Raw genomic sequence first — 12,882 nt, forward strand, 5'->3', positions numbered from 1 at the left:
ACCCGACCCGATATTATATAAAAAATAAATTTTAATTAATTAATTAATTAATTATTTATATATATTTATATAATGATATTTTAAATATTTATATTTAAAAATAATATTTTATTAATTTCGAGTCTAATCGGATCGGATATGATTTATATAATATTAGGTTGGGGTCGGATTCGAGTATAAAAAATAAAAAAAATTCGATTAAGATCGGATTCGAATTTGATACACATAAAGTTAAGGTCGGGTTCGGGATGGGCAAAATCAACCCCAAACCCGACTTGATGCTAACTCTAATCAAAATAGAGGTTTAGCATCCCAAAGTTTCATCAGCGTTAAAATAAAATAAACTTTTAAAATACGGATTTAGTCTTAAATCTATATGATCCAAATAAGTATAAATGAGAAGTCATCTATATATATATATATTACAATATTTGATTCTTTGCAAGGATGTTTTAGTGAAACAATTAATCTTTTGGGTAGTAATTAAAATTTTCAAAAAATACACAATTGGATTCAAGTTTCATATTTTATAAATTGGACCGGTCTCATCTAATCACTTCAGTTGGAAGATCCTCTGCTTTAGAAATGGGGCTGCTCTATCAGTATTGGGCTTCACCCTTTTGGACATGTTGACTGGGAAACTCTTTGGGCTTAACAAAATTCCTAAAAATAAAATAAAATAAGAAATACCTTCGCCTCTTGCCAATTACGACATCGATTTTAAAGGGTTGGCTTTCAAACATTACCCCACATTCATCCAAAGTTTCTTTCTTTAAACTGAAATAGAAAAACACCCAGAAACTGAAATATATCTTCGATCCCCAGCTTTTCAACACTTAACTCTTCAATTCACTTCACAAAAAAAACCAGGTTAGCTTTTTTCTCCTCAAAATTTTCTGTCTTTTCTTTGTCTTATTATTATGTTTCCTGCATTTTTTTTCTCGTTACAGCTTTCTTCTGTAACTGAAACATGTTACTAGGTTTTTCATGTTATATTTTTCTGTTACAACATTGTTGTTTTTTTTTTTTAATTTTTTTTTGACATTTGGGTTGTTTTTATTTTGAAAAAGTTTTGGGCTTATTTTCTTTGCAGGATGAGAAAATTTTAAGGAAATAGTGTTTGTTTTTTTTAATCTTGGTATTGAGTTTTATTTAAGTTCAAAGAATTGTTAGTGAATTTGAGAAGATGAGTGGTCCTCCAAAGAGATCTCATGAAGAAGGTGGTGCTCATTCTTCTTCTGCTTCTAAATACCCACATGAGGATACTGGTACTTACCCCAAAATGCCGTCATCTTCGGTTCCCACTGAGTACCATCATTCTGCCCCTTATGAGATGGGACAAGATGGTAGAATGCCTAGGATTCCTAGAATTGAGCCTCGTGATTCCGATAGAAGGTCACCTCTGCAGCATTCCATGTATCGAATGCCTTCGTCTACTGTTTTGAGTGATTCACATGTGGATTCCCATCAGGGTGGTTCTGAGAGTAGGATGGAGTCGCGGGATGCCAAGGAAAATCGTGAGGTTAGGGTTGAGAGTCGAGAAACAAGGGTGGATCCGAGGGAGTTTTATGGTGAGGCTGCAAAGAGGGAGTATCAAAGTGGGAAGGGTGAAAAGGATGGTAGATTTGAGGGTAGAGGGGATGAGAATAAAGAATTGAAATATGATAGGGAGAATTATAGTGAACCAAAGGGTGATGCGAAGGTCGAAAAGGATCTTTATGGTGGGGCAAGTATTCATCCAAGTTGGAAGGATCCAAGGGATTACCATAGAGGAAAAAGATATCCAGAAGCTCCAGTTGGCAACATAGATCAATGGCATATCCAACGTGGTAGTTTGCGGGGACAGGTTGAGGTTGGAAAGGAAGGTTCTGCTACAGAAGAAAGAGATTATGCTGAAGCTCATGAGGCTGTTGGTGAGAACAAGTTTGATTCAAAAGGTGAGGATGGGTTTAAAGACAAGGATAGAAAGAAAAAAGATGGGAAACATCGAGATTGGGGAGATAGAGATAAGGAAAGAAGTGATCGTAAGAGCAGTTTGCAAGTAGGTAATGGTAGTGGTGAGGCCAAAGAATCTGCTAGAGAGGAGAGAGAAGCAGAGAGATGGGAGAGAGAAAGTAAGGATTTGAAGGAAAAGGAAAGGCCAAAAGAGAGGGAAAAAGATCATATCAAGAGAGAATCATTGAATGGAGTGGAGAAAGAAGGATCGAACAATGAGAAGGAATTGGAAGATGGATCTGTTAGAATACAAGAGCAGGAAAATCAGGTGTCTGAGCAGAAAAAACAAAAAGAGTTGGATAGCTGGAAAAATGTTGATAGAGAAGCTAGAGATAGGAGAAGAGAAAGAGATGGTGACACAGAAGGAGACAGACCTGAAAAGCGCAATAGATTATATGACAAAGATTCTGATGATGGATGTGCAGATGGTGAAGGGGCTACAGAAAGGGAAAGGGAAGCTTTTAATTATGGAGTTCAGCAGCGTAAAAGGATGCTTCGGCCTAGAGGCAGCCCTCAAGTGGGAAACCGCGAGCCTCGTTTTAAGCCCCGACCTCAGGACAATGAAGGGTATGTCTTCCTATTTTTCTTAGTGATCGTTTTAGTTGCAAGCATGTTTAACTTAACATGGCATTATTTTACAGGTTATGTGGAATTATTCTCTTTAAAATCTCCAGGTGTATGTAGCCTTTGTTATTTAAACTTGATGCATAAGTTCCTAAGCAGGTTCCTTGATTGTTCTTTATTACTTGTTTTTTAGATCCAGTGGCTTTTTTAATTATAATTTAAGTGAAGTAAAAGGAGAAATCTTTGCTTGAGAAAAATATTTCACAAAAACTTGCATTTTTCTCTATCTCACAGGGGCAGTTCAGGGTTATGAATTTTTTTTTTTTAATTTTAATTTTCAGCATTTATTATGAACAAGTTTTAGAAATTATGAATTAATTTGAGGGACAATGTCCTTGCAGTTAAGAAGAATCTGCACTGGTTTTCACATTTGATGTTCTTTTTTTGGTGTTGGTTGTTTCTTGTGATCTTTCATGCTGTAACAGTAGTCGAAGACTACATATATGGAGGATTCTTGATTAATTGGTTACAGATGTTAATGCAATTAAATTAATAATTTGGAAATAACAACACAACCAGACTTTGAGCGATATTATACTAAAAGGTTACTAGTATGGTTTTTCAGATATTTAAATACTCTAGCCCACTTCAGAACAGAATGATACAGTTATACTTAGATGATGCTTGCTCTTCTCTAGGTGTCCTTGAGGTCATTGATTTATTTGATTTACTTATTTTCTCATTGAGAATGGAAAAGACTGTCTGAAGTTAATATAAATTTAAGGATTAAAAGGGGTAATAATTTATTGAGAAATGGACATGGTAGGAATCTACAAGTATTGGATGAATAGTTTGAGTGTGGGATGGGAATAAAAAATTTAAAAGCCTAGCATTAGAAAATTTCTCCATTAAAGAAATATCTCTCTCTCTCTCTCTCCCTCACTCTCTCACTCTTATTATATCAATATATCGCTTTCAATGTGCTGCCACTTTCTATCTCTGACGCTCAGGCTCAGCATTTTCAGTGGAGTACCCGTGTTGACACTACTCAACACCGATATGGGTGTGGGATCTGGGTTGGATTCTCCAGACTCGTCTAGGGAGATGACGAAGAAAGATGGAAGAAAGAGAGAATGAAACTAATGCAAGAAGGAAGATTGGAGAAACATCCAAATGCAAATAAGAAAAAGGAGAGAAAATAATTAAAAATTTTGGGGCTGGAAATTGCATTTAAAAGTCAGAAAGTCTAAGTTCAATTACATGACTACTTTTCATCTTTTTTTTCTGCCAATTCCTTGTTTTTTTCTTTTGTTAATTTGGTTCATTTTGCTTGGTTTTGCTTGTTTGGGGTCAATTAAGACAATTAAGCTTCAATTTATCTACTTTTATGGGCCAACAAGGAGGTTGGTTATTTGTAGGATTTTGTTTTCTTTTAAATACTCAAAACCAAACACTAGTAATACATACTCTTTTCATAAAAAATTGTTAAACTACTGGAAGAATGATATATTAATCATCTTAATAAAATAATTTGGATGAATCCCCGCCCCCGTATCCTCATTTCAGATCCTTTATAGCCGTATCCCCGTCTTTGATTCCTTATAGTTGAAATGTCAAACAGTTAAATACATACCCACACCTGTACCTGAGTCTGAGCAACATAGTTTTTTGTATAGTACTTTTTCTACCCTTCTGGTTTAGACATTGATTTACCATTGCTTGCATGTTGATTGAGTTGTCTTTTTGTATTGTCTATTTTCATAGGTATTTTGAAGTGTTTTAGAAGTATTTGTGCTACTATTGATCATACTGTTAAAAACCAAAGCTTCTGATATTACTTCTACAGCATCTTAGTTTCTCAGTTTGTATGGTGTGGAATTGATGCTAATTGTTTACAGGGATACGTGTATTCTGATGAAATCTGCAACCTTTCAGTCATTAATATAAATTAACTCTTTCATAAGTTCTTTATAAGTGAAACAAAGTTTAAATATACTGGAAATTCTATTGATGACTGGTTGACATTTCTGTGGCTACTCATTTTCTTTATCATTAAGTTTCGCTCTGGTATTTTTCCCTTGTTATTTTTCCTTTCTAACCTTGGTTTTGTTTTTTACTCTGCAGATCTCAGGGTAAGATTTGGTCCAATGCATTCTGGATTTCAAAATTTTAGCTCGAATCCTGTTTGCATGTTCAATTGAAGGGAACATTATGATCTGGTGAAGTAAGACTGATCTAACAGAAATTATTTGGGTTGCAAAGCTTCACTTGGCCTGTGCTTAACATTTTGACATTTATGTTTTGTATGTTTGAAGTGGCGTCTATGGTGGTAGTTTAGGCTTGATCTTGTGCACTGACATTTGAATACCTGTTAAATTTAGAACTGATGTGAAAACAGTATGAAAAAAGACATGAAGGCGACACGGTTTAAGATTTTGACAAAAACCATATTTGGGTTTGGCAAAAATAAAAAAAATCTGTTTTATGTTTGGTGTGTCAAGATGAATTGTGACATGGCAATTTTTGTGTTTTATACATTTTTGACACAGAATATTTATATGTATACATGAATTATGAAGTCTATGTTTGATTTGATAGACGAAAACTGGAATGCTTGTCTTCTTAAAGATTTTCGTTATATGTGATTTGGGGGCTGTAGTAGGATCTATGTAGGCCTTTCTACATTAATTTACTCTAGCTTTAACTTAGAAGAGATAAGGCTTGGAATAATTAAATGGGCAGCATCAGTATAGATGATTATTACTCTATTCCAAGTTGCTTATCTGAAGTTTCTAAACACTAAAGTTTATAAGCATTTTTACGATTCCAAGGATGGTTAGAAGGAACTATGGGTGATTTAGAGATGACAGAAACTCTAAAGTATTCAAGCCTCATGTGTATAGGGAACAGTATTACAGTGGTTATCTAATTGTTGTCTTGTTTATAACATGGTTATCTAAGTGTGGTCTTCTTTTAAGTGAGGGATAATCTTAAACCTCCTTGTTGAAATGTTTTACTGCTAGTGGGAAAATTAATGGGGTTGCCTCTATATAGACAAAGTAAAAAAAATTAAAGGAGAATGTGAGAGACTAACTGTTCTCTAACAACTGTTTAATTTTTTTTCTATTCCATTGAAACTATTGAGTAGGTGGTTGTATGTTCAACTTGTCATTCTGATTAATTAGTGGCATAGATGAGAGAATTAATCACATTACTCACATCATTTTAAGAAGTGAAAGTTGAAGATGGTATTTCCCTCTTAGTTTTTCAAACTGTGAAGTAAGTTTCTCTTGTTAGTGATGAATACTTTCAGTTGATTGTTGCTTCTCGTTTTTCACCCTATTTTATGTGACTTTTTCTGTGCAATTTTAAAGTGGATTGTTTCTGGTCATTGACGGAACAGAAGGTTTAGGCATTTCACAGGGGTTTTATTTTTTCTTATTATCATAATTTAATGTTTTGTGTTTCAGGTAAACCTGAAGTGTCTTCTGTTGTTTATAAAGTTGGTGAATGTATGCAAGAGCTAATTAAGTTGTGGAAAGAATATGAAGCCTCTCAAGCTGATAAAAATGGTGAAAGCTCTCAAAGTGGCCCTACTCTTGAAATTCGAATACCCGCTGAGCATGTTACTGCTACAAATCGCCAGGTAAGACCCAAGACATGTCTTTCTTTTTTTTTTTTTTTTGAGATTTATTCTTTTTTCTTGTGCAATTTGCACACAAATGCTGAAAACTTTTTCTTAATCATGATTTATTTTCGCTGTTTTGATTGCATTGTTTTATGTTGGTCCCTTAGGAGGTCTTCATTATGTTGAGAGCTTGATGGTTTTATGTCTTGGAATTATCAAAGCCATGGTCATTCTTTGTAAGTTTTATAATTGCATTATGTGCAGGTTAGAGGTGGCCAGCTATGGGGAACTGATATATACACAGATGACTCTGATCTTGTTGCTGGTATGTGGTATTGAGAATATGAAATCTTTTGGGTTAGGCTTCCTTGGCCATGTAAATCATAGAACTTTTAGTAGCATACAAAATTTTTGTATTGATGTTGCAATGTTGTGATGTTGCTTTGTAGTTCTTATGCATACTGGTTACTGCCGCCCTACTGCTTCTCCGCCTCCGCCTGCTATCCAAGAGTTGCGTGCTACTATTTGTGTGCTGCCACCCCAAGATTGTAAGTCCAAATTCAGCTGTATCTTACTTTTCTACTATTCTAGTATTGAGAAACATATGCCTCAGAAGCTTAGCTCCATTAACAATAAATTTAGTCACTGCATGAATAAAATAAAATGCTATCTGAGCTCTATTTTGTGGTTCAACCTATTTTGGACTTAAACAAAGAATTACTCTTAAAGATAAATAAGCATTTAAAATCGGTAAAAAATCAATTAAGTTTAGTACGGACTATTTGAATTTTCTAGTAGCACAACCCAGAACCATGAGGTCAACCAAAATTGACTTGAGCTGAACCAACATCATGGTTTGATTTGTTTTTTGGTTTTAGTTTCTTAATTTTCTTTTGTACAGCTCTACTGGCGATGCATTATTATATTCTTTATTCTCTGGTACTATATTTATGCTATTTTCTATTGGACAACTGTCTTTATGCATCTTTCTGACATTATAACACCAATAATTTTGTTAGGCTACACCTCCAAACTTAGGAACAATGTTCGTTCCCGTGCTTGGGGAGCTGGAATTGGTTGTAGTTATCGTGTGGAACGATGCTGCATTGTTAAGGTTACAAGTTTCTGATCTTTTTCTCTTTATCCCATCAATTTTCATAGATGCATGAAAAACTTGTAATGTTTCTTGGGTTTGCTTTTTCTTGATTTAAAATTCAATAAATGATTATTATGTCTTTTGCTTCTTACATATTTGCTATATTTTAATACAGAAAGGAGGTGGAACCATTGATTTGGAGCCATGCCTTACACATTCATCGACCGTGGAGCCTACCCTTGCTCCTGTAGCTGTCGAACGGACAATGACTACGAGGGCAGCAGCTTCGGTATTTCCTGCCTTGTTCAGCTAATTTCTTGAAGATACAATTATAGTTTGTCTTGTGTTTTTTAATGGAGATATTGTTATAAATTTTAGGTTGTATTGCTTTGCATAAAATGTCACCTCGCAAGACTTTTTATAACTCTTATCGTTTGGCACTGCATTACTTGTAACCATGGTCTCAATTAGGAAATAAGTTTACAACTACTTAGCAAAATGATCATTTAGAATATCATACAATTTGAACTATATGCATACATGTGTGTGTACATTTATTAAGGCAATGTGTGGTATTATGCAAACCAGTGTGCAACAAATATGATGCAATGGTAGCAAAATTTGCTGCATAAGTTGGATATGTTGTCTTTTATTCTTAAGTTGTGGTATTGATTAATATGGTATCTGCGTAGTTTGTCTGGCAGCAGTTGATTAAGAGAGTTAATGATTTAGAAAATAGTCAAGGAATATAGAGATTTGTACTTCATGTTCTTGGAATCTTACTGATCATTTATTGCTGCTATAATCGTCTAATGTGCTGTATTTCTGTTTATCAAATACAAATAAGCTTACTTAATGCTTTTCAATTCTCAGAATGCTTTACGACAGCAAAGATTTGTACGAGAAGTTACAATACAATACAATCTATGCAATGAGCCTTGGTACCTTCAATTCATTTTGATATCTTGTCTTGATTTGAAATTCACATTATACTTATAGATACATGGACATGTTTAATACACATATTCCTTGATATTTTACCACTGAAGTTTCAATTTCAAATTTAAATTTAAGGTTCTTAATTTTCTAAAATTGTAATCTAATAACTGACTGATTGTTTCTTAACCCTTTGATAGGATTTGAACATGTATCTGTTAGTATGTTTGGTAATGAGTTAACTAATTATTATAAGATAACTGCAGGTTCAGTTTGTGATCTGTTAAGTCTCTAAATCTAGTCTAGATTGCCTTCCTAGGTAGGGAATTAGTTTAGCTAGGTTGAATTCTACATGTAGCTTCAATTGTGTTTAAATTAAAAGGCTAAAATACAAAATAAGCCCCGTATACTTAATTTCTTTGTTATCTAAGCCACTATCCTCTTATTGCAATTGAGCCATTCAACATTTATTTTGAACCAATTGAGTGCTTATTTGGATAGAAAATGCCAGGTAGATGAGATAGTTAACTTCTTTTGCTAGCTGAGATAAGATTGCTGTGATGTGGAGTAAATTTTTCCTTGTTTCATAGAGGACATGAAATAAATTTTGCCTGATAACATTAATGAAAAAGAAAAAGAAAGGAAAAAAAGGGATAAAAGAAATGTTTTCTTTATATATTTGACACATGTACTAATGCCACATTATTCCATGCCATCAATTCCATGTGGCAATGTTATAACAGTGGGCACATAAGGGTAAACTAGGCATTTTCCATTCAAATAAAGGCTTTAATTGAATATAAATAACAGTTATGGGGCTCAATTGATGGTAGTAAAAGGATAGGGGGCTCAAATGATATATTTAATTAAGTAAAACACTTTTTTGTGGTTTACCATTTAAAGATTATTTGACATATCTGGACTGCAATATATGTTTTTGTAGAGTTTTTGGAAAGTGTTGTATTGAAATTATTTCAAAATAACTAAATTCTGTTTTCTATTTGAAATATAACCACTTTTTATTACAGCATTTTCAGACGTTTTGATTTCAAGTATAGGCTTTTAGCCTCAAAGCTGATTTTAGCTTTTACAGAAGCTCAAGGTTTACCTTTTCTTTTATTCCCTCTCCCTCAGAAAAAAAAAAAAAGAGTAGAGATAGCAATGGGAGAAAAAAAGGACGACAGGAGAAAGTGAGAATTAAAGAAAGAAACGAAGTCAATAGGGGAGAGCAGAAAGATAACCTTAATTCTACCTTTTTTTTTTTCAATAATCAAGTCTAATTGAACAATTGAAGTAATGATACTTACAGGGGCTAGGGCAATTGTGGTAAAGAAATAATGGAATCCATAAATAATTACAATCATAGATAAAATCCTACTGATGGAAAAGAACAGATCCACTCTGGTTTGCCTGCAAATATACAACTATGCGATTTCTGAACGGTTGGTGTTTAGTATCTGACTCTGGACAGAGCCTGAACTTTTATTGAGTATGGACTTGTCATGAATGTCTTGTATTTAATTGCTTATCATGCGTCAGCTGGTTATACTATTTGGTTTTTGTTGTTGATATTGTTTCAGTTTTAATATCATTCCGTTCTTTCATGATCAAGTATTTATATGGCTGTTGCCATTTCCACAGGATTAAGTATAGTATAAGTATAGTTGCTGACAAGGGTCTGAAGAAGCCTCTTTATACATCTGCACGTTTGAAGAAGGGTGAAGTTCTGTACTTAGAGACACATTCGTGCAGGTATTGTTATTTATATATTTTGTTAATTGCTTATGCAACATGATTGATGATTGCAGTGCTTATTTTAGCCTTTCTTCATCCTCTATTTTTTTAATTTACATTTTTTCTCATTGCTGTTGGTTATTCACTAGTATATAACATATAGATAAGAACCCTTAAAGGAACCTAATATCATATCAACTACCTGTTGTGGCCGGGGATGAAAGTTAATAGAGCTGCTATTGAGCCTCTCATGGGCTACTTGGGACTCTAATTAATTTCAGCCTGTTTAATGAATTAGTTGAGTTTGAACCCATGGCTACTCGGCTCATTTATGCTCATAAATCAAACTCCGAGCAGCTCGTGGAAAAAACTTGTGTTAGCCTGCAAATAATATATTTGAGATGTTTATTTTCTCAAACTGATTTAAATTTTAAATCCTGAATCATAATTTTCAACCTAGTTCTAACAACACAAATTAATTGAATATCACTTGAAAACATTCCAATTAAGAATAATTAAAACTGGCCCTAAAAATATAGGAAGAGTTATGTTTACAAGCTCAGGTGCAATATGACTGTTGGATGGCAGAGTAACATAGTTGAGAGCAAGATGTTCTTCCCCCACTTTCTCTCTGCTCCTGTCCTCTTTTCTGTTGAGTTCCATCTTTCCCTTTGCTTGGCATGGCATAGAAATAACTTTCTTAAGTTTTTGCCTATTATTATTAGTATCAAGAAATCCAGACAATTGATTTATGATGAAGAGGCCAACTAGAGGCCACGTTGGATTAGTCTCTTCTCTTCTCTCTTGCCTTTATTTTTTCTACATCAAATATCTGTTACTGTGATTTGCCAGAACATTTATGATGTTTTGTGTCTGCCTCATATCTGGTGTTTATACTTCAACTGCTAGACACTATTCGTTGGATTTTTTGCAAATATTTAAGTTTAAAATATATGCAGTACTTTTATGGAGAAACATCTCTTGGAGTCTTGAGTTGCTGAAATGGTTAATGGTTTGTAGAAAGTTCTAAACCAAGTTAACCAAATTCAATTAAAACTGATAAATTAATTTGGTCATTTGATTTATTCAGAAAACATTTCAGTTATTTCAGAATTCCTATCACTTATTGTTATGAAAATCTCATAGGCAAACCGAGTGAATGTATATAACTAAAATACATTATTTAATCTAAAAAATTAAATATAAACTATAAAATCTGAAGTAAAAGAATTGACTTTTCACGCACTAATAATTTAATGTGACAACTTATTGGTGATGTTCTTGTTTTTTAATATTTTAAATTAATATCTGAAGGTATGAGCTATGTTTTACTGGAGAGAAAATGGTGAAAGTTGCATCAGCATCTCAAGGGCATGAAGTAGATACAGAGAAGTCTCAAAATCATCACTCGCATTCATCAAATGGTGAAAAGAATGACTCTGATAACATTATGATAGATGTTTTCAGGTGGTCTCGTTGTAAGAAGCCTCTTCCCCAGAAAGTTATGCGTTCAATTGGAATTCCCCTGCCACTTGAGCATGTAGAGGTACTTTATTTCTGAATTTACTTTCTTGAAGATGCATGTTTCTTTACCCATTTTAGCATCTACCATGTAAATCACCCTTTGAGATATTACTATAAAGCCAATGGACTAAAATGCTCAAATTTACTGGATAACCATATATTGTAGAATAGGGATATGTCATGAATAGTTTTTGAATTATAGTGAAATGTTCAATGTGATACTTGAATTTTAAAAATTTCTAATATGGTACATGAACTATGAACCTATTACGTAATGTGGAATTTGGAGGGCTATTTGTTTATCATTTGTTATCATTTGGAGCTAATTATGTTAGGAGAGAGTATCATATTAGTTAACAGATTTATAGTTTAAGTATTACATTAGAGATTTTTAAAGTTCAAATACTACATTGAATATTTCACTATAGTTTAGGGACTATTTGTGATATTAACCCTTTTATGTTTTCTTCGGTTGAATCCTTATCGGGACCTGTTATGATCAAACAGGTATTGGAGGAGAATATTGACTGGGAAGATGTGCAATGGTCACAAACAGGTGTTTGGATAGCTGGAAAAGAGTACACACTTGCCCGGGTGCATTTTTTATCGTCAAATTAGGTGTTGTTTTCGTGTTTTTATCACAGGTACTAACCTTTGTTATGTTTTAATGCATGAATGAGCTACTAATTTTAATATAATATTTAAGTGTTGAATTTAGTCTTTACTCCAACTACAAATGAAGCGTCATGGAGGTCCAGCTCTGAAGGAGACAGCCTGCTTGTTTGCCTTCAAGGACCAAATCTTGCCATTCCCATGCCTGACCTGCTACTAGGAAATTTGACCTGCATCCAGTTGACATAATTGGAGAGAAATATAGTTTCCATTTGTAGAGTTTTTGAGAAGTCGGACAACATAAATCAATGGTTCTCTCCATTGAATGATTCATATGGATGGATAGATATGAATTGGTATCAAAATTTCTGTTGTATGCTTGTATTCAGAAGACTGAAAGCGTCAAGAATCTATGCAGTTGACCTTGCTTTCAAAAGTCAAGTTTATTTTGAGGGCAGACTGCTGGGTTCTTGAATCCTTTGCCGAATATAATGTGTAAGATATTAGATTACATGGCATCTGTTCCAAGTATAGTTTCATAGTATCTTCACTGAACTTTCCTTTTTTCTTAATTATTATTAAAATGCTTTACATGAGATAAATCTTTTATGTATCATTTAATTATAAATATATAGAATTAAGTAAAATATAATGGATTCTCATCATCAACACTTCAGTTGTAATTGTATTATTTTTATATATATTTTTAACATTTCATTAAATATTTTTAAATTTTATCCTTTTTTTTTTTGTTTCTTATTTTGTTTTATTCCCTTCTCCATTCTCTCCTTAT

General features: G+C 33.4%; 1 protein-coding gene across 1 annotated transcript; it reads left to right on the forward strand.

Annotated features, from left to right (window-relative positions):
• The first annotated feature begins 749 nt into the window (after positions 1–749).
• On the forward strand, positions 750–12,633 carry LOC111276064 (uncharacterized). The gene is made up of 12 exons (XM_089754125.1): positions 750–870; positions 1,094–2,562; positions 4,684–4,691; positions 6,030–6,205; positions 6,452–6,512; positions 6,637–6,735; positions 7,207–7,301; positions 7,459–7,572; positions 8,157–8,224; positions 9,861–9,971; positions 11,268–11,499; positions 11,985–12,633. Exons 2-12 carry the CDS (start codon positions 1,187–1,189, stop codon positions 12,093–12,095), a joined length of 2,451 nt encoding a protein of 816 aa, XP_089610251.1. The 5' UTR covers positions 750–870; positions 1,094–1,186; the 3' UTR covers positions 12,096–12,633.
• The last annotated feature ends 249 nt before the right edge of the window (positions 12,634–12,882 follow it).

The sequence above is a fragment of the Durio zibethinus genome, chromosome 25 (assembly GCF_047325235.1).
Source record: "Durio zibethinus cultivar Kanyao isolate XHJ-2024 chromosome 25, ASM4732523v1, whole genome shotgun sequence".
Taxonomy (NCBI): domain Eukaryota; kingdom Viridiplantae; phylum Streptophyta; class Magnoliopsida; order Malvales; family Malvaceae; genus Durio; species Durio zibethinus.